Source organism: Uloborus diversus, chromosome 8, assembly GCF_026930045.1.
Source record: "Uloborus diversus isolate 005 chromosome 8, Udiv.v.3.1, whole genome shotgun sequence".
Lineage (NCBI taxonomy): Eukaryota > Metazoa > Arthropoda > Arachnida > Araneae > Uloboridae > Uloborus > Uloborus diversus.
Window position 1 is genome coordinate 84,794,761 of NC_072738.1, and position 25,277 is coordinate 84,820,037.

The 25,277-nt window shown below is 30.8% G+C and overlaps 1 protein-coding gene across 2 annotated transcripts in view; it reads right to left on the minus strand.

Annotated features, from left to right (window-relative positions):
• The window catches only part of LOC129228194 (golgin subfamily A member 4-like), a 65,398-nt gene that overhangs the window by 18,259 nt on the left and 21,862 nt on the right, over nt 1–25,277 (minus strand). For both annotated transcript variants that reach the window (XM_054862862.1, XM_054862861.1), the window contains exons 8-13: nt 22,506–22,646; nt 21,757–21,955; nt 19,858–20,024; nt 18,473–18,562; nt 17,366–17,497; nt 6,946–7,497 (exon numbers count right to left, since the gene is read on the minus strand). In XM_054862862.1, the coding sequence (XP_054718837.1) occupies nt 6,946–7,497; nt 17,366–17,497; nt 18,473–18,562; nt 19,858–20,024; nt 21,757–21,955; nt 22,506–22,646 (1,281 nt within the window). The remainder of the gene's footprint in view (nt 1–6,945; nt 7,498–17,365; nt 17,498–18,472; nt 18,563–19,857; nt 20,025–21,756; nt 21,956–22,505; nt 22,647–25,277) is intronic.

Here is a 25,277-nt window from a genome sequence, read left to right on the forward strand (position 1 = left end):
TGATTGTCAGTCAGGACAAGCTACTTTATATATACAGAAGAAAATGAGCATATCAACTACTGTAAAATTAGCAGTAATTCTTTTGCACATTTTAAAATCTATTTTGCAATGTAAAAGACACGATGCTATCAATTTATAACAGCTCAAAGGTACTATTAAAAATGGAAAAAATATTTAATCTTGTTTAAGAATTAAAACTTCAAATCAGGAATGAATACTAAATTTTTATTTTCTTTTTTATTTATTTTGCGTAACCAATCATGTGGAATTGAAGACTTAAAATCATGTAAATATTTTCTGATAGACATCGGTAAACGATATTTAACCGCGTTCTCATTCCTAATGTAATGTAATATAAAATCGACTTTATTCAAATTATATTAACTTCTCAACTCTTTCAGCACGTGTAAAGTTTCAGTTTTTTAGGTTGGCATCCTTTGAAGCCCAATCATATGCAAATGAGGCAAGTATAAATAGTGAACGATTCCAATCGTTCTCTCTCTCTTTTGTGTTCGTCAGCCTCTTGTGTGTTAGGTCCAGTAGGTGTTGGGGAGTTGTGAACTCCACCTCCGCTTATGGCCAGGGTTTATTTTTATGAACTTATTTTGTTAGTTTATTTATTTTAATTTCTATGGCCCAATAAATTTTTGGTAAGATTTTAAATAAGTTTCCAATGTTCATTTCTTCACATTAACATTGATTCTGCATCTTCCACTGTGTGGTATTATCTCTGCTTGTATATAAGCAAGTAATATTGTTGACTGACTTACGGAATTTAGCCTTTCGGCTTTTCGTATCATAACATCGTAAGTTATCATATTCATGCTTGAATAAAATCATAACCTTATGACTAAAAGACAAATTTAGAGGACTCCATCAGTTACATTGCAACGAAATGAAAAAATATGCAATTAAAAATATCTTACTAATATTATATAGGCGAAAGTTTGTCTGTATGGATGTATGGATGTTTGTTACTCTTTCACGCAAAAACTACTGAACGGATTTTGATGAAACTTTATAATAATATAGCTTATGCATCAGAATAACACATAGGGTAGTTTTCGTCCCGTTATGGGGGGCAAAACCCCCTTAGGGGGGCAATAAAACACAATTTTTGTATAAATTCTCTAATATTGGGATGAAAAAATACTTGCACATATTTACATTATATGTCCATCGAAAGCTCTGATTTTTCTGCTGAAGGTGTCACCTGTTCGAAATTTCTAAGTAGAATAAAAAACGAGTTATGAGCTTTTTAGATCCATGTTCGAAGGCTTTCCTCAACTCAATACAGTATTTAGTGTATCATCTCAACTCCCTGTCGATAGCGACAATTGTTGTATTGTTGACTTTCTATGCTTTTCGTGATTGTTCAAGGCTTTTCTCAAGTCAAAACTTGAAGTAAGATTTTTGCACAAGATTGGCAAATAATACATGATTTGGCTGATGATTTTCCATTTAAACGGAACTTTAATGTAATTAATGGTTTTTATTATTATTTATGCTGATTGAACACTTACTCATTATCCAAACAACCAGCAGATCGGCAAAATTTTTGCAGAAAGATTTCCGTAGCTGATGCATTTGGCAGTTTTTCAACGTTGCTGTTTTTGAAGCCGAAGACTACGTCATAATGTTTCTCAGTTTTCACCATGTAAACAAAATATCGCCAATCAAAGAAATTTCAAAAGACTTTTTTTACTGTGTTAAATAATCCAGCAACTAAATTAGGCAAATCCATAAACAGCACAAAAACTTCCATAAAATTTCCTTTTTGCACAATTTCAAACAATCACCAAATTTTATTACTTATTTTGGTAACATTTCGGATAAAACTGTTTAGCGCCATTTCATGGTGACCAAAAATATCTTAGCATCTGGCGACGATATCTCTGTAACGAAAATTAATATCATATCGTTTTACAAAGTAAGGAAAGAATGGGGGAGCATCATCGAAGGTACCCCGAAACGACTTTCGCAAATTCGGTAAAATCGCACCAAGAGCCACAATGATTGAAATTTCCCGAAATTACTAAAGCAAATATAAGGGGATTACGAGCGCAGCTACTTTTTTTTAATCACTTCGTACTTCATTAGCCATACAGAGAAAGTTTTAGACTCCATGTTAAAAAAAAAAGTATCAACAGATTAATCTTTTTAAACATGAGAAGATTAATTTCATGTTTTTAAAATTTGTATATGCTTAAATATAGTGCTTTCGTTTCTAAATCAATACTACTTTGTTCTTTATAATTATTGCTATTTTAGTTTTATGGGTAAGGAAGAAACTCGATTTTTAATCACGTCAAAAAGATGTGTTTTAAATTCTTTTACTTAAAACAGAAAACAAAAGCAAGTAACGATTTTTTCTAATAATTATTACTGACCCAGGCAACGCCGCGTATTTTTGCTAGTATGTCTATAAACAACTCAAAAAAAAAAAAAAAAAAATGGTTCACAGCATACAGGTCACTAAGTAATCAGTAAAATCATATAATAAAAATCATTTTTTAAAATCATTTTGAGTAAAAGTAGCCCCTTTTCTCAAAAACTCGTTATTAATGAAATAGTTAATACTGGCCTGGCCCCAAAAGGAGTTCCCCAGTTTTCACTTTATTTATGGCAGTTATTACTAAAGAGTAATAAATTACATTCCTGATGTTATATTTATTATATAAAAATTACTAGGTAATAATATTTGTCAGCATTAAAAAGAAATGTATGCAATGAGAGGTTGCATTCAGTGATATTCTGCAGTTAGATCTATTAAATTTTTACTACGGCAAGGCCGTAGGTATCTAGCAGTAAAGCTTTAGCTGAGGATTACTGAATGGTAGCCACTGGCGACCAGAGTCACAAAAAATGGTAGCCACTTTTTCCACTTTTGGTAGTCATTTTTTAGCCTACTTTCCCAGTAAAAGTCAGAAAAAGAAGAAAAAAGCATGAAAGAAGGCTTAATGCATCTTAAAAATATCGTAAAAAACAAAAAAAAGTCAAAAATAAATAAAATAATTGAATAAATATCGAAAAATTAAAAATTGGAAAGTAGGGTATTGAGATGGGGAAAAATGTCTGTCGGTCTGTCTGTCTGTCTGTCCCCCCCTAATAACTTTCGAATGAATAGTTCGATTCGAACAAACTTTTTTTTGTTCGAAAGATCTCGGCGAGGACATCTCATTCTCATTTTTCACTTTTTGATTTGAACTATTTTTTGTTCAATTTTGAACAGTTCAAAAAAACTTAACATTAGCGCCTACGGGAAAATTCAAGGCAATTCCGAACTGTGAGGCAAATTTGCTTCAAACAAACTTTGTAGGAAAAAGCGTTTGATGAAATACTTGTATTGTAAAATATCTTTTTGATCTGAACAATTTTCCGTTCAATTTTGAACAGTTCAAATCCCTTAACATTAGCGCCTATGGGGAAACTGAAAGTCAATGTAGATTCCGTACTTGAAGGCGGATTTACTTCAAACAAATTTTGTTGGAAATAGCTCTTGACAGCAAACTCCAGACTTCGACTCCGAGAATTTAGGGGCACTTGACCCCGACTCCGACTCCTGTGCCCGACAATTAATCGGACTCCGACTCCCCGACTTCGACTCTGACTTTGTAGCTTTGGCAAAAATTTATACACGGAAGACAAATGACAGACTCCGATTCTTAGATATTCGACTCCGACTCTTTTACCACAAAATGAGGTTGACTCCGACTCCGCAGCTATGGTTTTGACAGTGAAATAATTATTGTTAATCTGACTTGTTTTTATTTTTACGCTTAAGTTTTAATTTAGGTATTCAGTTTTTGGCGAATGAACTCGAAGTCATTTATGTTTCTACATAAAGATATGCGCAGTGAAAGTCAATGTAGATTCCGTACTTGAAGGCGGATTTACTTCAAACAAATTTTGTTGGAAATAGCTCTTGACACCAAACTCCAGACTTCGACTCCGAGAATTTAGGGGCACTTGACCCCGACTCCGACTCCTGTGCCCGACAATTAATCGGACTCCGACTCCCCGACTTCGACTCTGACTTTGTAGTTTAGGTATTCAGTTTTTGGCGAATAAACTCGAAGTCATTTATGTTTCTATATAAAGATATGCGCAGACGATTTTTTTTTTTTTTTGACAATGAAAATTATTTCTTTAAGGTGACATTTTACTGTTTTTATTTATTTTGGTAAGTGCATTAATTCATTTAAAAAATTGTTTTTGGCAACAGGGGAAAAAGAAACTTTTTTTTTTTTGATATGATGAATTTATTTTAATGAGCTTATTAATTTTAATTATTATTTTTTCGTTTTGAAAGCTGTTAAAGATTTTTTTAATGGCAAAAAGTGTAGTAGCTGCTTTTTTTTTACGCATCTAATTTTTTTAGATGAGTGAGGAATATTTTATTCCTAGAAATCAGCTTAAAGTATTTTAAAAATATGTTTGAAAAAATTTGCAATTTTAGCTATTTTTGAGAATATTGATCAGGTACTAGAAATTAGTATGGGTATACGGGAAAGTAGGCTCGTCTAGTTCTAGACGGAACTTCTTGTTATAAAGTACATCTGTAGTGCAAAAAGTGAGCAACTTCTTCACTGTTTGTGCTACTAACAACAAATTTAGGGATTAGAATACTCTACAAAAACAACAAACAAGATTTTAATCGATTTTTTTTAACATATAGATTTAAACATACAACAAAAAATAGTGTTTTTCAAATTTTTAACATGGCAAAGATGAGATGGGATGGGAAACATATTTTTGTGGCTTGATATTGCTTTTAACAAATAAACAAAAACACGGTTACCACATCTGCCAACTAGGACATGGCAGATATGGTAACCATTTTCAATGAAATGGTCGCCAGTTGGCAACTAGCAACAGCTAATCTAGAGCTTTTCTAGGTAGTGAAATAAAATGCTTTAAAGGATTTGTCTAAAATTTGGCCAATGTGGTTCTCCAGGGAAACTAAAGACGCTCTAAATTACAAGCAAGCCCCTTTTCATAGGTTTAGAGAAACTGGTCAAAGTGCAGATAGGCTCCAATATTGTAAGGCAAGGTGTAAATTTAAATATTTAGTACGGATTCAGAAAAGAGAGTTGGAGCAAAGACTGGCAGATAACATAAACAGAAATCCCAAGATGTTTTTTGCATACGCTAATTCGGGGAAAGTTCGAAATAGTCATATTGGGCCGCTGGTTGACGAGCACCGAGTTTTAATTCAGGACGATAGTGATATTGCTAATGTTCTTAATAACTTTTTTCGAGTGTTTTTAACGATAACTGTATCTCAACAGTTGACACCAACAAGATACGAGCTATAGTACAGCTTGAGGACTTTGTATTTTCCAGGGATGACGTTTTACTTCATTTGAAAAAAATTAAAGAGACTAAGGCTCCGGGACCATATAATATTTATCCAAAAATTTTAGTTGAATGTGCGGAGGAATTAGCAGATGTAATCCCAAATATTTTCAATGCTTCTTATAACTCGGGGACAGTGCCAGAGGACTGGAAGCTGGCTAACATTACACCGCTCTTCAAGAAAGGGTCTAAAGGGAGTGCGGGAAATTATAGACCTGTGAGTCTAACTTCGGTGGTTTGCAAAATTTTTGACACATTGATAAAAATTAAGATAGTAAATTTTCTAGAGACTAATAATCTATTGACTAGTTTTCAGTACGGTTTCAGGAAAGGCAAATCTTGTGCAACTAATTTATTACATTTCTATGACAAAGTTACCATGGCTTTGGACAATAGGAAGCCTGTAGATGTTGTTTACATTGATTTTCAAAAAGCTTTCGATAAGGCACCGCATGTTGCTCTACTTAGCAAATTAGCTGATATAGGAATAGGAGGGAATACTTTCATTTGGGTAAAAAACTGGCTGACCGGAAGGAAACAAAGGGTAGTTGTAAGGGGAAATTACTCTAATTGGAGTGAAGTTTTAAGCGGGGTTCCTCAAGGATCAGTGTTAGGGCCTGTTTTGTTCATTGTTTTTATGAACGATATTCACAAAAATATTTCTGGGAACATGAATTGTTTTGCTGATGATGTCAAAGTTATGGGGACTGTAGATAATGAAGAACAAGCAAAACAGCTGCAAGAGGATATAGATCATATTACGGAGTGGGCTGATAAATGGGGTATGGCTGTTAATGTTGGGGAAATGTCAAGTGCTACATTTAGGACATAGAAATAAGTGTACAAGTTATTATTTGCAAGGTTCAGTCATTAGTCAGGCAGACAAAGTTACTGATCTGGGGGTCTTAATAAGTCAGGATTTAAAGTTTAGCCAACAGTGCAGCATTGCTAGTAACAAGGCCAATAAGATGCTTGGGTTTATCAATAGATCTATTTCAAACAAATCTAAAGAGGTTCTTCTGCCCTTATATAGAAGTTTGGTAAGACCTCATTTGGAGTATGCTGTTCAGTTTTGGTCTCCTTATCTTAAGAAAGACATTAATGTATTGGAAAGGGTTCAAAGGCGAGCTACAAGGCTAATAAATGGACTTTCTCACTTAGACTATGATTCCAGGCTTAGAAGGTTAAAAATGTACAGTCTTGAGCAAAGAAGAGACCGGGAAACATGATTCAGTTGTTTAAATTTATTAAAATGAAAGATGTTTTGGGGCTGAAGTTTAGCACTGAAAACAGGACAAGGGGTCATTGTTTTAAGCTATTTAAATCTCAGGCTAACATGGATATTAGGAAAAATTATTATTATAGCAGGGTAGTGGAACCTTGGAACAGCTTACCGGAAGAGGTGGTAATGAGTAAGGGAGTAGATAGTTTTAAGAAGGCCATTGATCTTCACTGGGGATTGTAAATTGACTAGGACCAGTCTAGCTGGGCCTGGAGTCTGTTGCTGGTCGTCACTTTTGTATTTGTATTTGTATTTGTATACTATTTGTAAACAAATAATAATTTAAACAATGATTTGGTACTTACTACTTCTTTTACTTCAACAAGTAATTTGTTGTTTCTGTCTTGCAGAGATTTCAAATCTTCACGACACTTGGCTTCTGTACTTGATACTCGTTCCTGTGCTTGTAGCATTATTTGCTCCCTTTCATGTTCTAATAATTTTATTTTCTTATTTAACTCCTCAAACTTCTCAGCATTTTCTTTCACAACAGTTTCAAGCTGTGTTTTCAATTTCACAATTGTATTTTCTTTGTCTTTCATACTTTCTTGGAATGTACGAGTTTTCTCTACTTGTTCTTGGTTAGCACTTTCAAGCTTCTTTTGCATAACTTTCAGTTCTTTTTCTTTTGTTTTCAATTCCTCTTGCACCTTATTTTCACCATTTTTCCATTTGGTGAACTCTTCTTCAACTTTAACAAGTTTCTGCTTTTCAGTTTCAATGTCAGATTTTTCAATTTCTAATTGAGATATTCTATTTTTCATCTCTTCCATCTGAGTTCTATAATTTTTCTCGGCATTTTGTAATTTGTCTTTCACACCCTTGAGATTTTCTTCATGATGAGCTTCTAAATTTTCCTGAAAGATTAAATACTTACCATTAATATCCAAACAAATAGATTCCTCCAGTTATAGCTCTTACACCACAATCAATCATCATATTAATCAGCATTACTTTATTATAGGTCAGTGGCGGATACAAGGAGGGGGGGGGGGGTCGTGACCTGAACTCGCAACAGTATTTGAATGTGTGCCGAAAAAATAAAAAATTTGTTTGAAACCATAAGAAGTGGATACAAGGAGGGGGGATCATGGCGGTCATGACCCCCCCCCCTTTCCCCTTAAAAATCTGCAACAACACTTTGTTATCTGTTTTCAGGTTACCCTGCTGGACCGAAATCACAATAGGAAATGGTAAATAATTTTTGATTTTTTTTTGAGGGGTATTAACTGTTACTTTACCATTTATAGTATATGCATTTAAAAGATGTAGACAGTAAAATAGCTTTTCTTGAGACAGTTAGTCTGCGGCACTGTGTTCAGGAGCCAGTATAATGAAAAGTAACAAAGAAGTGTCTGACGCCCGATCGCTTTTTATGCAACAAATTTAATCAATGATAGTTTATTATGAAACTATATCCAAAGCTGAAGGCATCGCTTCAATTGATAAAGCATTTGAGTGTAAATGTTTTTTATGTAAAGTCTTTGTAGACTATAATTTTGTTCTGTTGTAATTTTTAGATAGTTTCATTTTTAGTGTTTCTGAGTTTATTTTTAAATGTGCTGTAAATAGTTAATTACTTTAAATCGGTGTTTTGGATTTAGTATCGTGCAAGAAATGTAAAATTTGAGTATCATGTTAGCGAAAATTTCATTATACAAAAGTTCTTGTAAACTAGCTCACCGAATTAGACGGAAACCCTGTTGAAAAAAGCTGCATTTGTTAGAAAAGAACTACATATAACAGGGGTTCCCAATTTTTTCCAAGTCACGGCACCCTTTGATGAATTACGATTTTTTCACAGCACCCAAACCTATTCCTCTTATACACGCATGTTGAAAATATGGACAGCTCGCAGCACCCCTCACCCCTTTTGTGACAACCACTTTGGGAACCCCTGACCTATAACAAAAACCATGAAGTGTTCGGATGACAAAGCAGTGCAGTCGCTTTTTTTTTTGGAAAGTTGAAAAAATTGATGAGCCCAAAACTGATGGACACATATCTGGAGTTCCTGTATCAGACTCTGAGACTGCGACGTCTTCGTCAACCTCAGATTTTTCTACAATTGGAATTAATCAGTGAGTAATTTATCAAGTTCGAATTATATTTGTAGAATATTTCATTTTTAATTAGATTTTTGCCACATTTTTAAATTATTTTAAGTGATGTTTTACTATTATTTTAAGTGATGTTTTAGTATTATTTTAAGTGATGTTTTAGTATTATTTTAAGTGATGTTTTGCTATTATTTTAAATGATGTTTTACTATTATTTTAAGTGATGTTATTTCTGCATACAAGATGGATGTGTCAAGTATCAAGCAAATTTTATAATCTAAGATAGATATGTGTTGAATATTTTGTAAATATTTAATCAACAAAGGGTTTTGTGATCCAAAATTCCCGAAAACTTTGAGTTTTCGTTTCCGAAAATGTTGGGCTTAAATTCTACAATTAAAAAATTATTTTAAAAGAAAACTTTTAAAATGATTTTTATCAATGATTTTGTTGATTTTTGTAAATATATTTGAAGGGTTTTTACATGAGGAGGGGGGATGTTTTTAGAAGAAACTTGTTGTACGTAAGACTACGTTCTTGAGCATGACCCTTCCTAAAATGAAATCCTGCATCCACCCCTGTTATAGGTCATATTTAAAAATTTAATTAGTATACTTTTTGTGTGTTTTAGTTAACAAAATTTAAGTGATACTCACAAAAAAAAAATTACACCTAACCTTTAAAAGCATTAATACATAAGGTCATATGAATAATGAGTCAGTAATATGTGATTACAAAAGCTCATTTATTTTTCATTTTCCAATAAAAATAAATAAATAAATAATGAACATATCCTTTTAAAATAGATATTTCAAAGAAATGAAAATTAGTTTCATCACTTATAACGTTAGTGTTCAATTTTTCTATTTTTTCATTTTGAGACCAATTAAAAAAAAAAAAAAAAAAAATCCTTCATCTGCATTCAGAGATTTAGACACACACATATCTAAATACACATTATGATTGTCCTATTTTAGGAAATGGGTGCTGGTGAGAAGAAAGGAACCTATTAACAAAAGAGGATAGATGTGATAAATGAAGAAACTCGACCTTAAACCAGTCAAAGGAAGGATCAAAACTTTAAAACCTTTCTCTTGTAACCCAGTGCTCTATACCACACAGAATGGTTCACATCTTTGTCAGTGCTAAGACTGTTCCTACTCTCAGGGTCATCAGTATACAATCAACCTTCACAAAGCTGAACAACTTGGTTCCAAGCCATGAGCAGATCTTAGAATGTTATGGATGTCAGGTCAATGATTTATTGACGGCTTTTGAAATGTTGCACTATTTTGAAAAATTATCCCTATTATTTTCATAAAAATCAATAGGCCATTTGTGCCCCCCTCCCCCTTCACAGGATTTCAAGTTTGGTTACTTCTGTGTTACAGGATCAATTTAATGGAAAGTGCATCCTAACCATTCACTGCTGCTTGTGTCAAAAATGCTGAACAATTTATGGGAGAGACTAGAGATGTAAACCCATGTTTTAAGACCAGCCTAGTAGGGCCACAGCCTGTTGCCACATTTATATTTGTAAAATATCCAAAAATTTTGTGATGGCGGGAAAAAAAAAATTTTCTGGAAAATTAGGAAAAAAATGAAAAAGTTGGTTTTTTAAAAATAAAAATGTAGTTTTTTTAATAGTTATATTTTCTTAACACACCTTTAGAGTGTAATATATGAAAATGTCAGCAATTCTTAATTTTTTCCCTTAGCAGATATATACATAAATATTTTCCATAAAAATATTAGCTTTCACTTTCATAACTTCCAGTAGCTTTCTTAGTTTAGAATACGGAAATTTTCTAAATTAGTCAAATCATCATTCAACCAATAGTTTTGGACACGATTTGATTTTTTCACACTGCCAAATTTTTTTTAATGAATTAAATTTTAAACAAAAAGTTTCTTTTCTAAAAAAAATCTTGTTACCTGCATTTATGTAACAAGCTATTGTGTACAAGTATTATGTATCTACATTACACGCATACGATAAATAAAAAAGAAGTATAAATTAAACATTTCTAATAATTCCTATACGAATTATGTTCAGTGCGTACGTTTAGTGTTAATAAGAAAAGTAGCAAATAATAATTGAATTGGAGAAATTAAATTATCTAACAGCTTGAATTATCGAAGTTTTATGTGGGATACTGAACACAAAAAATGTTTTAAGAAAAAAAGCATCAGAATGTAAATATTATAAATGTCCAAACAAATTATTTTACACTAGAAATTTTAAAAATTTCAATTGTTCCCGAGTGCAAATAATTTTCTTCAGAAAGTTTTGGAACTTTTTTTTACAAACATTTCCAACTCCAGAAGGTAGCATAAATGAACTTGTAGAAGAAAAGTACCAAATTCAGCTTTTGTATTAAAGTCCTCCTTCTTGGAGAATTTAAAGAAAATCATGGTTCAGAATTAAATGAGCAATGTATGCAATACATTTCTCAAATTCATACTTCTTCACATTGGTCATTTGGAAGAAAAGTGCCACAATACGAAGAAATGAAATTCTACAGAGAAAAGCGTTTGAAGTTGAACTCTTCAGGCAATTTACATTCAGAAAAATAAGTTTGCTGTGTTATCCAGTGGTTAATATTCGAACAAAAAAATCTGTCATTATTTTCCAAAGATAACGTCCTTTGAAGGCCTTTAAAGCGAAAAAAAAAAAAAAGAAAAATTAAAATTTTTGTACTGTGGAACTCTTCTTCCAAATGAGTGATATATTTGAATTAGTGCATGTGATGTTTAGGACATTCATTTCAGCATTTTGCTTCTTCTTGAGAGGGGAAGGAGCTATTTTTCTTTTTTATAGATAGATAGTAACAATTCGATATAAAATGATGCAGTTATATGGCTTCATGTTTTCTGCTCATAAATTCTTGCAATAAAATTATATACATCTGCAATTCACTAACACAAGGTGAATGAAAATACAATTATATTGTTAATTTATATAGTTTCTGAACTTTTGAAAATGATTGTGCATGCTGCTCTAAATTCAGTAATTTAAAAAGAGAAATTTTTAGATTTTAAAACAAAAATTTATTTTAGCAGATTATTCAATTTTACTGTTTTGCCAAGTATAAACATAAAATAGTATTTATGTTTTTCTGGTAAGTGAATAATGTATGAAACAAAGGATATGAAAAAGTATTTTAAACATTTGATACATTTATTGTTTCAAAATGTGCAATTTCTAAACAAGTCACAAATATAAGAGAACAACAATACCAAAAGAATTAACTTATAATATAACTGATAAATAATATAACACTATTAAACAACAATATTTATTAAGAAATATAAATCTTTAGAAAGTGGTACAGAAGATTTTATTTATTTTTATTCTTTTTTTTAAAATTAAATTCAGGGCCAAGAAATAATCTTATTTTTGGGGGAAAAGTAATTTTAAAATTATAAATTTGGTAAAGAATCTAAAAAAAAAAAAAAATTCTGTTGAAAGAAAAGCACAAGAATTTGTTCAATTCTTGTGCTTTCAATCAAACACAGCATTTTGTTTTTACAAAAAACAATCCAACTGAAAACATTTAACTTTCATATAACCTTTATGTATACAAAACATAATGCAATTTCTAGTTGATATGTGATGCAAACTGCAAAATTTGAAAGTTTCTCAACTGATATAACAAGACAAAACACAAAAGGAAAACATACCTGATCTTTTAAAATGCTTTTAATGTCTTCTTCCTTCCCAGCCAAAGTTATGGTTAATTGTTCTACTTCTGTTTGCAGCTTTTCTATTTCCAGTTTCATGTTCTGTAATTCTTCTTTTTCAGCTTGTTTTTCTGATGCATATTTTTTGGAAGAAGAATCAATCAAGATACTCTTAGCCTCTAATTCTGACAATAATCTAGCATTTTGTTTCTTATGCTTTTCAATTTCCTCCGATAGCAACTTAGTTTCAGCCAATACACTATCATATTTACTTTTCCATTCAACAATGTGCGTTTCAGCAGTAGATAATTTATCTTTTCCACTATCATACATCTGCTGTATCGAATTCACATTTGATAATGCTATTTCTAATTCATTTTCTAACTGTTTAATTTGTTCTTTCGAAGTATTACAATCGTGATGTTCCTTACTAAGCAATATAAATTCAGATTCCAACTTTTTAAAATTTGCTTCACACTCTGACTTTAATGCTTTACAGGAATTATATTCACCTTCTAAAGTTTTTAACTCCATTTCAACAGCTTCTAGTTTGGCACATTTTTCTTCAGATTGGGAAATTAACAACTTAAGCTCTTCTAGAGATTTCAAGAATTCTGCTTCCATGGCAATCCATTTTGATTTTGCTTCCTCAAAGTTAGATTTCATTGCTTCACAACTTGCATGTTCCTTTTCGAGAGCATGCATTTTTGAGGTCAACTCCACCAATTTGGAGTTTTTTGATTTTGAATCGGCTCGGAGTCTTTTATTTTCTTCAGTTAGATTTTGTGTTTTCCCTTTCAAAGCTTTTATAGCAAAGTTTTTGGCCTCTATTTCAGATTTCAGCTGATTCTCTAGGGTATTTACAACACTTGAAATTTCTGTATTTTTATTTAAGGTACTTTCATACATTGTCTTCCATTTTAATGCAGATTCTTCAGCTACAGAATACTTTTTCTCTGTTTCATTTAAAATGCTTCTTACAGTTTCAAGTTCTGTTGAAATTTTTTTAAATTCAGTCTTATAAGTACTGATTTCTTCACTTTGACATTTACTTTTGGTAGCAAATAGAGAACATTTTGACCCCAAGATATCTAGCTTGTTTATCTTTTCATCACAAAGCATTTTGATTTTATCCAACTGAACATTTGATTGAAAAGAAGTCTGATTCATCTTGGAAACTACGGCCTCAAACGCATCCTTCCATTCTCCTTTAGAATGCTTGGTCTTCCTTTTTTCTTCTTCTAAGGCACTTTGAATTTCCTTCAGTGAAAGTTCATTCTCTTTCTGCAATTGTATCAAATGAGAGTTTTCATTTCTTAGATTTGCTAGTTCTGATTCATTTTTCCTTAACAACAAGGCATTTTCATTGAGCTGTATTTTCAATACATCAAACTCATCACTTTTATTTTTTAAACATAGTTCCAGATTACTTTTTGCACTGGTCATTCTTTCAACTTCTTCCTTGAGCACATTACAACTTTCTTCAAATTGCAGTGTATTCTTACCACTTTCAATTCTTTTCGACTTTTCTAGTTCTAATTCTGAATTTTTCTGTTCTAAAATAGATCTCAAACTAAGTAGCTCAGCTTGTAAATCTTGACAATGCTGTTGTATCTGAATTACAGAATCTGCACTGCTACTCATTTCTTTTAGTCTGGAACTCAAACAATCAATTTTTTCATTCTTTTCTTTCATTTTTGAAATTAAATGAACCAATTTTTTATCTGAATTAATAATTCGACTACTAAACAAAACTAAAGTTTCACTACATTTTGCCATTTTTTCTTCAAAAGTATTAGCAATGCTTGACATTTTTAGGAAAAGGTTTTCATATTCCTTGAGATTTCCTTTGAGGTTTGATATTTGCTCATCATAATTTAAAATTTCCAAGCTGAAATCCACATCTTTTTGCAACAAGGCTTTGTTTTTATCTTCAAGGAGATCATTTAGTTTGTCTATTGTGGCTTCAGTCTGATTTCTTAAGTCGTTTAATTGCTTATTATGCATCCCCTTTAGTTCACATTCTTTCTGACAGAAATTATCTTTTATGGATTTGCATTTACCTTCTAAATCTTTTTTATCCAGTTCAGCTTTCTTCAGTTCCTCTTCACTTTTAAATAACTTAATTTTAAACTCTTCAGTCAAATTCTTCAAATATTCAGAATTTTCAATGGCAGCATCCAAGTCTTCTTTCGTCCTAACAAGTTTTTCAGTTCTCATAAGAAGCGAATTATTCAACTCATTCACTTTCTCAGCGTATGCTGCATTAGAGGAATGAAATTGTTCCCTGAGATTTTTTAATTCATTGTTGATGAAGTCTGTCTGTGAGAACAGATCATGAATTTGTGTCTTAACCTTCTCATTCAACTCTGATATCCTAATCTGCCACTTCTCAGAATCTTCCAAATTAATGTCCCCTTCAGCTTTTTCAGCTTTTTTCTCACCACTGTTAGGATTAGCTGTTGCTTGATTTTCTTCAAGACTTTGCAAAACTAGGCTCAAACTGTTACGCTCATCTTGTAATTTACTTAAAGAATCATGTAACTGTGTAACGTTTTTAGCAAACTCAACATTCTGAGCTTCTGTTAGGACTTTTAGAGAATTCAAATCTTTTTTGAGATGCATATTTTGGTCAAACAAATTATGTATTAAGTCATACAATTGATTCCTATCTATATTTTCAGCAGAAAGATGCTTAATAATCGTATCATATTCTCTGGTCATGGTCTCATCACCTAATTGATGAGCATTGCGCTCAAACATTTCCGAAGGATGAGAAATAGGTTCTGAAAGAGTGGCTGAATTATCTTCTACCAACAAATTATTTATAGTTTTGTTCACAACAGTTTCACAAACATCTTTGTGCACAGAATTTTTCACAATAGAAGACACATTTGAATTTTCAATAATATAGTTCAATTGCTTTAAGGCATTATCACACATATTTTGTAGTTCAACTACAGATGATTTTAAAGGCACGTCAGTGGATTCTAAGTTGTCAACTAAATGTTCAATATCTTTTAGCTTTTTGCTAGATTTTTCGTAAGAATTTTCCCTTTTCTGGAAATTTTTACACAAGTTGTGATATTCAACCTTTATATTGGATAGAAGTTCACTATTGGAAACATCTTTATCTTTCAATTCTTTCATCAAACTCTTGATTTTCTCATTTAACAACTTATTTTTTGCTGTAAGACCTGAAGTTTGAAATTTAAAGTCTTCATTTACCTTTTCTAACACAACTAGTTTTTCTGACAATTTTTTTTCTTGCTTTTGTGATTTTTCCAGTAAACACTGGATTTGCAGCAATTCTTCAGCTTTGAGTTCTGCAGCAGATATTTGACCACTTAATTTGGATGAAACTATCTCAATTTCACTTCTGAGCTTTTCACATAAATTTTCAAGATTATTTTTTGTAGTTTTACCTACTTCGACTTGATTTTCTAGATCTTTAACATTGCACTGTAATTTTTCAATCAAGTCCGTTTTCTCTTTAATTTCAATCAATAGCGAGTTACATTTGACTTCCAGCTCAAGAAATAATTTTTGACACTTTTCATACTCCATATGAAGATCATCATTTTCTTTCTGTAAATGCTGCAATTTATTTTCCAAATCAGTAACTAAAACTTTGTTTTTCACAAATTCATGACTTTGCTTATCAATCAGTGACTTTTGATTATCAGAATTTTTCTTTAATTCAGCATTGATGATCTTCATACCTTTAAGTTCGTCAACAATTTCATTCATCTTGGTCTTATAATTTTCGAAATCATCTTTCAGTGCACTATTAATTTCATTTTGCTTACTTAATTTAGCATTAAGTTCGTCATTCAATATCTTTTCCTTTTCAAACTCTTTGTATGCTACTTCAAACTTTTCCAATTTTTCATTTAGTTCATCAATAGTCATTCTACTTTTATACAAACTATTATTGAGATCATCGTTAATAGTTGTTAATTTTTCAATTTGAACACTTAAACCATTATTTGAAGTTTCCAACTTTTCCAGCATTGACAATTTACTTTTGATACTATCATAATCAGAACACTTGTTTTTCAAGCTTTCAAATTGCAAGTTCGAGCTGCCAAAATCCTGTTGAGAAACGAAAATTATTTTAGTTTTGCAAAGGATGATTAGAAATGATTTTATAAATCTTCTTTAAAGTTTTGTAGGATTCACAAAAGAAATGCAAGCATCGACACATGCTGAAGATTCTGGCTTCGCAGAAATTTTATGCTTGTAATAAATATTCAATATTTGTTATCTGGTGGCAACAAATCACTGTATATCAATTCTTGCTCTTTCAAAAGCTCCTGTGATGTGACACAATATGAAACTAGCTCAAGGTCACACACTTCTCTTTCCAGGGCAAATAAAAGTATTATACATGAAGTTAAATTTTTTATTACTAGTTGCTATAAAAATACTTCAACTGTACTACTTCAAAATATTAAACAGACCTTGTATCAATTTATAGCTTCTAGTTTAATTATTTTTGCCTTATGCATAATGCAGATAATTTTTTCTCATAAGAAAAATTAAAAACTAATTTCAACTAAGAAGTTAGTTGTAATTGGAAATCTAGGTCAAAATAAAAATACTTTACAAGTTAAAATGAATATTTTTCAAAAAAAAAAAAAAGCATTTTATCAGGAATTTTGATTATTTCAGTTCCCAAGTTTTGTTTGTAAAAAGAATTTCAGAGAAAAACCACTTTAGAAGACAGAGCAATGGCTTTCATGAGCTGATATAGCTTTATCTCAGTAAAACACACACAGTTAAATACACACTAATTAAACACAACTACAGCCGTTACAAATCACATAAATCGTAAGTTCTAAATTTCACTTATCATCCAAACACAGAAAAGGAGTATTTTGTTGAAAAAAGTACATCAAACCCACTCCATAACCACACTAAAGTTTAAATTCTTCAACAAATTAGAGAATATTTATATCTAGTTAAAATTTATACTAACCGATTCTAATTTTTCCACAGAATTCTTTAAAGAAGCATTGTCTTTTTCCAACTGCAAAATCATTGAATTCAGTTCTTCAACTTGCTTTTCTGCTTGCTTCAACTTCTCTTCTGTCTTGGTGAATTCTTCATCCTAATAATGGGACACTAAATGTATTCTAATATTTTTCATTAACAAAAAAATAATAATGATAACAATAGTAACGTAATCTATGTAAGATAAATATACAAATCTAGAATAATAAATACATTGCAAGAATCCATTTAAAGCAAAATCTTTTTCGACTGATAAGCAATTAAGAAAATCTTGGATAATTTCATAAAGAGATGTAAAATAATATTTGAAACAACTTGAAATAAGTCTCGAACAAAAGACAATTGCCATAACTTAGAAACAATTTTAAGCAACAAAAGATATAGTATTTTGATCTAACAAAAAAAGGAGGGGAGGCTAAAAATAAAGCACCACTCAGTATGATTTCTGCAGTAGCAGACTGTATAGTCTTGCGGTAAGGTGCTGGTTGATGCCACGATATCCATATCCCCCGGCAGCAGAGTGCAACTCAACTCACAAGTGCTTGTGTCAACGTTTTAAAAGCTCTCATGCAACAGTTCATTCCTTGCCTCGTCATGCTGTAGTTTCTACCTTTAAATGTATTTTGCCTTTATGAAGTTTGTACTTTTTAATGTTTCAAAGAAAATAAATTAGTTTTTGTTAAAACAAGTGTAACATGCTTCTTTTCTTACTTAGGACATATTTATGCAAAATCATTGATTAAATTAGACAACTGACTGCACATCATGTTTATTCCACCATTTATTGTATTCTTAATAATCAAAACAGAATAAAAGATGCATGGTTTAAAAACTGTACACGAGTTTTTATTTATTTCAATGCAAAGTTAAACTGAAGTAGCGGAATTTCAACTAATGCTAAATACATAACATTTTGCCCATCATTGCACGAATTTTCAACGTTTGTCATACATTACTTGTACTGTATGAATGACATATTTGATTGAAACCATAACAGATGTCTTCAAATGAGACTTTTTCACATTTCTATTATCAATATTAAAATAGTAGATCACCCCAAAATTATTGGTACCTGAGCTTTATCTTTAAGTCCTTTTTCTAATTCTTGATATTTTAACTTCCATTCTTCTTCAATCGCAGATACTTTCTTGGCACATTCTTGCTGAAAAAAGTGTAATTATAAATATTAGTTAAATTTTACAAATAAAAAAGATTTTAAACTTCAAAATTCATATTTACTACACTTTTCTAAATAATAATCTTTCTCCAAAAAAAATAAATAAATAAATAAATAAATAATAATAAATTTAACAAAAACAGTGAAAAGATTAAGTTACCTATGTACATTTTAGTTCTAATGCATTCTTTTTATTCCAGAATTAGATAAGAAACTTCATTTAAAAAAGAAAAATATGTGACCCTTCAGGAACCTAAAAGATCAAATTTTTGCACTTCGTTTTTTAAAACAGGCAGAACACAAATTCTATCTATGGATTACTTGTGGTATAGGGGAGTCCCAAACTAAAATTTTTGGGGCTTTCAAGGGAGAAACTTCCCAATTGGAAGAATGAAATTCTAATTTTACCGAACATTAAGAACATGCACACATATCATACACACAGAACATCTAATAAGAAGGAACATTAGCCATTGCCATTTAAAAAAAAAATGTAAAAAGAAAAAAAATCAATGTTGCAATATTGTCTGAAAATTTGCCAAATTGAAAGCAAAATTTTTCAAATAATTAAATTTTTTGGGAGGTCACACAGACCTCCTATGAACTTCCAAAGGGGGGTGTCCCTGCTTGGGAGCTATAGTTAAAAAAAATTTTGATCCACTGCTAGGACATAATTGAAAGAAGTGCTGTTTAATTCAATTTTATGCACTTGCATAGATTTGAGCTTGGCCTTTTAGCATAGAGCTATTGAAAACACCAACTGTCCCAACTGAGCAACAAAAATAACTAGAAAGCTTAGTTGCACTTATCAACAGAATGAATCAAACATAATTTTTTTCATTGTATGTGGAAAAATGGCTCTCAAAAGGACAAAGACTTTGCAGCAGCCTTAATACATAGATAAATTTATTTATGTATTAATGGGGGAAGGACTAAAAATGACAATATTATTTCAGACAAATTTTAAAAATTCTGCAATTTGTAATTAGAAAACTACAACTTTTCGGAAAGTAACTTCAATTATGAAACATAATGGCTATTTCACTGCATTTACAAGTCAAGTCAGCTTTAAAATTAGACGTATAAAAGTTTTGAAACATACTGAAGAAATTCAAAATGACTTGGAAAGTTTATGATGAATATGTTCAAAATATTACCATACACAGATACAGAGATAGCTCTTTTTAGAATTAGTACCAAGAGTACTAATTCTAAAAAGAGCTTGATACAAACAGTATAAATTCACACTAAAGAGTAACTTTTGCAATTTACCTAGTTACCTGCATTAAATTGATTGTGGCCGTGTTCCCACGTTTAAATTCTTGCATAACATTTTGCTTTTCTTCTTCCAGAGCTTTCTCTAATGAATTTAACTGATGTTGCAATTCGTTTACTTTTTCATCATGAATTCTTTTCAATTCTGTAACTGATTCTTTCTCTTTTTCCGCTAAATAAGAGGAAAGCCATTTCAGTAATGACTAAAGCAGCTGAGCATTAGAACACTTCGAAAAAAATCACATATTATACGAACAAGACCAATCAATGACTCCTTAAAATACAATTGTGACTTTAAACTGTTTGGGTCAGTTTCTGGACTTGCTTTTAAATTTTTTGGAAATAGCTATGAGTTATCATTAGTTTGTAGCAAACAAACTTAGGTGACAGATCCAGATAAAATAAATAGACATGCAAACCACAAAAAAATTTTCAAAATTTCAGAATTCTTATAGTTTATTTTTAAATTCTTTTCTTAAACTGGTTTTCCTTCTGCAGCATGTTTTACTTTTTTTTGATTGTGTGGCAATAGCTGGATCATTTCATATTAAAGCAACAAATTTTATGAAATCTCCATGTTGCACTATTTTAGATTTTGATGAAATTTAATAAGTAATATGTGCCACTATTCTATACTATCAAACAGTTTTTCTTTTCTTGGAAAAATTTCAATGCAATGTTTCTGCTTCACAGATGAATAAAACTTGGCATTCGGAAAAAACAACTTAGCATTATTTTTGAAAATGGAATAAAAATGCCAAATTTTACTTATCTGCGGAGCAGAAAACTAGGGAAATACTCGGGAATACAATTTTTCAAAGAAAAAAATATAACACTTTGAGAGTACAGAATATTTTACATATTAGAAATGAATGACCTTTGCTGAGAAGTAACTGGAGAAACCCATGTAATTATAGCGCAAATATACAGATTATTGCATACATTCAATGCTAAAGTTCACAACTTTTACTTTGAAACCTAAAACATATGTATGCAGTAATCTGTCTATTTGTGCTGTAATTATATTTGTTTTTTCAGTTATTTGTACATATTGCCTGCCAAATTTTATCAAAATGAAAAATACTATGCTACGGCCCATTTGTTGATTTAATATGGAATGACCCAGGCTCAATACATAAGTAACTGACACATTTATACATCGACTAGTGGTACCCGCACGGCTTTGCCCGTAATAGAAAAATTAAAAGGTCTGTTGGTTCGCCTGTATATTTACAAATAATGTATGGTGAATTTTCTCACCAATTGGCATGTACCCATGTTAAAGTTCCACGTTATGATAATTTCCTATCATGCCAATTGCATTGTGCCCATGTTACGGATCCACGTTATGATAATTTCGTAGTTTACTCGTCCATCTTATGATAATTTTGTTCTTAAAATTGGAATAGAAAAAGAACAACATCGAATTTTTGAAAAATCACTTCAAGATGCACACCCCCATGCTACAAACTAACTTTGGTCCATATTTCATGAAAATTGGCCAAACGGTCTCGGCGCTATGCACATCACAAAGATCCTGACAGACGGAGATCTGGACAGAGAGAGATCCTGACAGACAGAGAGAAATCTGGACAGAGAGAATTTCAGCTTTATTATTAGTAAAGAATATAAGTTGATCCAAAAGCTTGTGTCCAAAAGGAAAATTTCAATACATTTCTAAAAAGCAGTTGTGTTACATATTTAGAAAATCACATCAAAAAAAGAAACAATACTACAAATGCATCAAAATTTAATTAATACTTTTTTACTTCTATATCAATTAACTTTAGAAAACACCTCAAAAATATTAAAATCAAAAGCAGATTTCATACATTCTTCTTCCATTTCAAGTAATTCACTTAATTTCAAATAAAAAAGCAAAAGTCAACATTTTTAAAACATACCTAAAGCTTGGAATTGTCGAGACTCCTCTTCAATTTTGACTAGCTGCTTCTCTTTCAATTCCAACTCTTCATGCATGTTTCGTTTCGTTTCCGCCATAGACATAACACTTTCTTCTTGCTGCTTTTCTAGTTCTTCCAAACGAACTTGCATGCTTTTCAAAATACTTTCATGATTAGATTTAAGCTTCACTTGTTCGTCCTATTTACAAAAAAATAGTGAGAAATTATAATTATTTACTTAACATAAAATAAACATGACTCTCCCCCCCCCCCCCCCAAGACATAAATAAAACATTTAAACATGAACAAAATTCTTAACTAATAATAAGGAAAATAACAAGGTTTTAAAACTAATTCAATTCAAATTTCAATATATAATTTCAAAAATGTTTGAGAAGAAATATTACACAAAGAAATCATTTAAATTTATTAATGTAATTGGATCAATCATTAACCATAAAAAAAATATTCACTGCATATGTGGCATGAAGTTCAGCAGCCTAAAATTCAATAAAAATATCAAATATTCTTGATGATAATATTTAATTTTCCCTCAATAAATTTAATGCAGAATCTAGAAAAAATTGGTTTATATGATTTTTTTAATGTAATTTAAAGAGCTATTATATTTTTGTAGAGATTTTTTTTAACTTTAAGAGCTCTTTTCAATGAATAAGTGAACTCTTTTCAAAATTGCTGTATAATTTTAAACAACATGCAATATCATGAAAAAATAACAATTATCTTACCTCTAAGTCATTTAACTTTCTTATTTTGTCTTCCAACTCCTGAGTCAAGCTTTCATTTTGTTTTCTCAACAGTGATATTTGGTCCTTTTGAGCAGTAATAGTTTTTTTATCTTGATTTTGCTGGTGCTGTAATCTTTCTACCTGTAAAAAAATTATAAAATTGCTAGAACACCAGCAACAAGTTAGATTTATTATATGACTTAATGATTACTACTCTAATATTGTTTTTATTTTGAGCTCTAACAATTTTAATCATAAGGTTTTATATTACTCGGTTATTGTCCTGTTAATATTTCATGCTAACCTTCAACTATCATGTTGTAACTAAATATTCATAAGCAAGAGAAATTAAGCAGTAAGTTCTCGCTGGCAAGATAAATTTTCTTTATCTGCCAGTTTGTTGGCCCTCTCAGCTTCAATGAGATGACGTCTGCCTCCAACTCAATTATTCACTATTTCAGACTGATGAGTATATAATAAGAAAGAAACTGCATTCTCTAGATGGGATAACCAGGCTGTCCGTACATATTTTAACCCTCGCTTTGGGCGGTAATTTACTGCGTAAAAAATGTGATGTTCACATACTTTGCTTTCACACAAAGTAAAATGGCTTACTTTTCAAAAAGTCATGGTTCAGTACAAAGAGTTGCTGATCGATTTTGATTTAAATATTCAATTGTTTCACGTTTTTAATTTTTAGATGTTTTTGCATTAAAACACAAAACGTGCTATTTAAAAATTACCTAAAGCTTGATGAAAAGAGGCAGTGAGAAGAAAAGGGACGGACTTGGAAGTTTTCAAATTTAATAAAACACAAGAACCTAAGTAGGAGTTCTTTAAATTTCTTTTTCTAAATCATGCTGAATAGTAGAACCTACCAAAGCTACAACTTCCACCAATGCAGAAGAGAAGTTCTCCTACAATTTGTACAGGACATCTCGAAACTTTTAATTTTTGCACTTGAAAACCCTTGCTTCTCAATGCCTTATATGAATTAACTCAAGACAAAAACACATATTAGGAAACATAATTTTTCGAAAACTAATGAAAACCGATGAGCCCAGCAACATCCGGCATGCTGGAAATTAGTGAAGTTGATCAGCATCAGATAATTGGTGGTTCATTTTGCAAAAACAAAAAAACATAATTTAAAAAAAGACTGAAAAAAATTGATAATTTAGACAAAAATACAAATATTTAAGCAAGAAGCCAGATAAAATTAATACATGTGTGTGTTATTAATGCAGGTCATTATGAATTTAGTTATATGCAGGTAAAATGATTTGATTCAGAAGAAATCATAGCAATCGAGATTATTTATGTATATATTTTTTAATAAATTATTTTAAATTCCAATTAGAGATGGAGTTTATTTTTTTTATTCATATCTGTATTAAATGTTCTGTATGATTATAAAACATTTTAATTTTAGGGCTATAAATGATTGCTTTGTAATAATATATTTAAAAAAAAAAGATCTTTTTTTACTGGAAAAACAATTTTAACACTTTTGTTATTTTTTAATAAAATATAATATAAAGAACTTTTTTTTTAATGTTAAACATAAATTTTTTATAGTAAAATCAATATACATTTCTAACCTCTTTTTTCCTGGCATGCCAGAAAAAAGCCATGGATGGATAATTGAAAACCTGAAAACCCAATTTTGCAACATGCCAGCTGATACGGAGTTATATAGTATCTAAGAGAGGAAAAGTTCTACCATTTGAACTGATTATCTTAAAATTTTTAACTTTGGCACTTACATCCTTTTGCTTCGCTCTGCCTCAAATGTAAAAAGAAAAAGTAATCCCATATTTTCAAGTTAAGTGCGGATAAAAGTTCATTGGTGAAACATTATAGTGGTACCTCACTTCTTTCTCCTCCTTTTAGTTTTGAGGAAAATGTTCAAATTTGGTGTAGTAAATAATGATAACCCTAGACATACATGACAGTGGAAGTAGGCAACATAAAAAAATGTCAGAGTGAAAAATACAAATATGGTTTGCCGTGATGAAATTTCGATAACAGAGAAAACTTTCTCAAACTAAAAGATATTATTACTTGAATTGAATCATGGCCCATTATTAAGTCACTTTTTACGAGAGGTACAAGCATAATCAGAGTGAAACTTCAATTTTGTTTTTCAATGGACTGGGTTAAAAAAGCGTAAAATAGGGGAAAATATAAAATTTGGGAAATACATAGAAAGCAAAAATCAAACCTAAAGGTAGTAAAGATGATTCTTTCAAAAGGTACAATATCTATATTTTACGAAAAGAACATTATAATTGATATCATTTTAGGTCATTTCAACACAATTAGTTGTGAAACCCAAGCGTTTTGGTTGAAAATAGTTCGTAACAGTAGATTACTTTTTAGTCATTGAGTTCAAAGTAAATGCAGCATCTTCCAGGATTGATATACTTCACTAGTTTTTTTCCTGGTCCTTATGTGAAAGAAAATAGTCTTTCATTATTTGTAAGCTATTCAATGCAATATTGAAAGAAGGCTGTGCTTCCAGTCTTTCCTGTTCATCTTCATTGGCAGACAAAAAGTGTGGTAGTATTTCTGTTTTCATAGATTAACTTCAAACAGTGTGGATTACCTTTTAAAAAATACAAATGAAATGTATGGCTTATTTTAGAAAAAAAAAATCCTTTCTTTTTTCTTTACTTCCCACGAATACATAAAATGCAGGAAGTTCATAAATAATAAACTTACAATCTGGGTTAAATTAACATTATTAGTATACGGAAAAACTGGGACCTG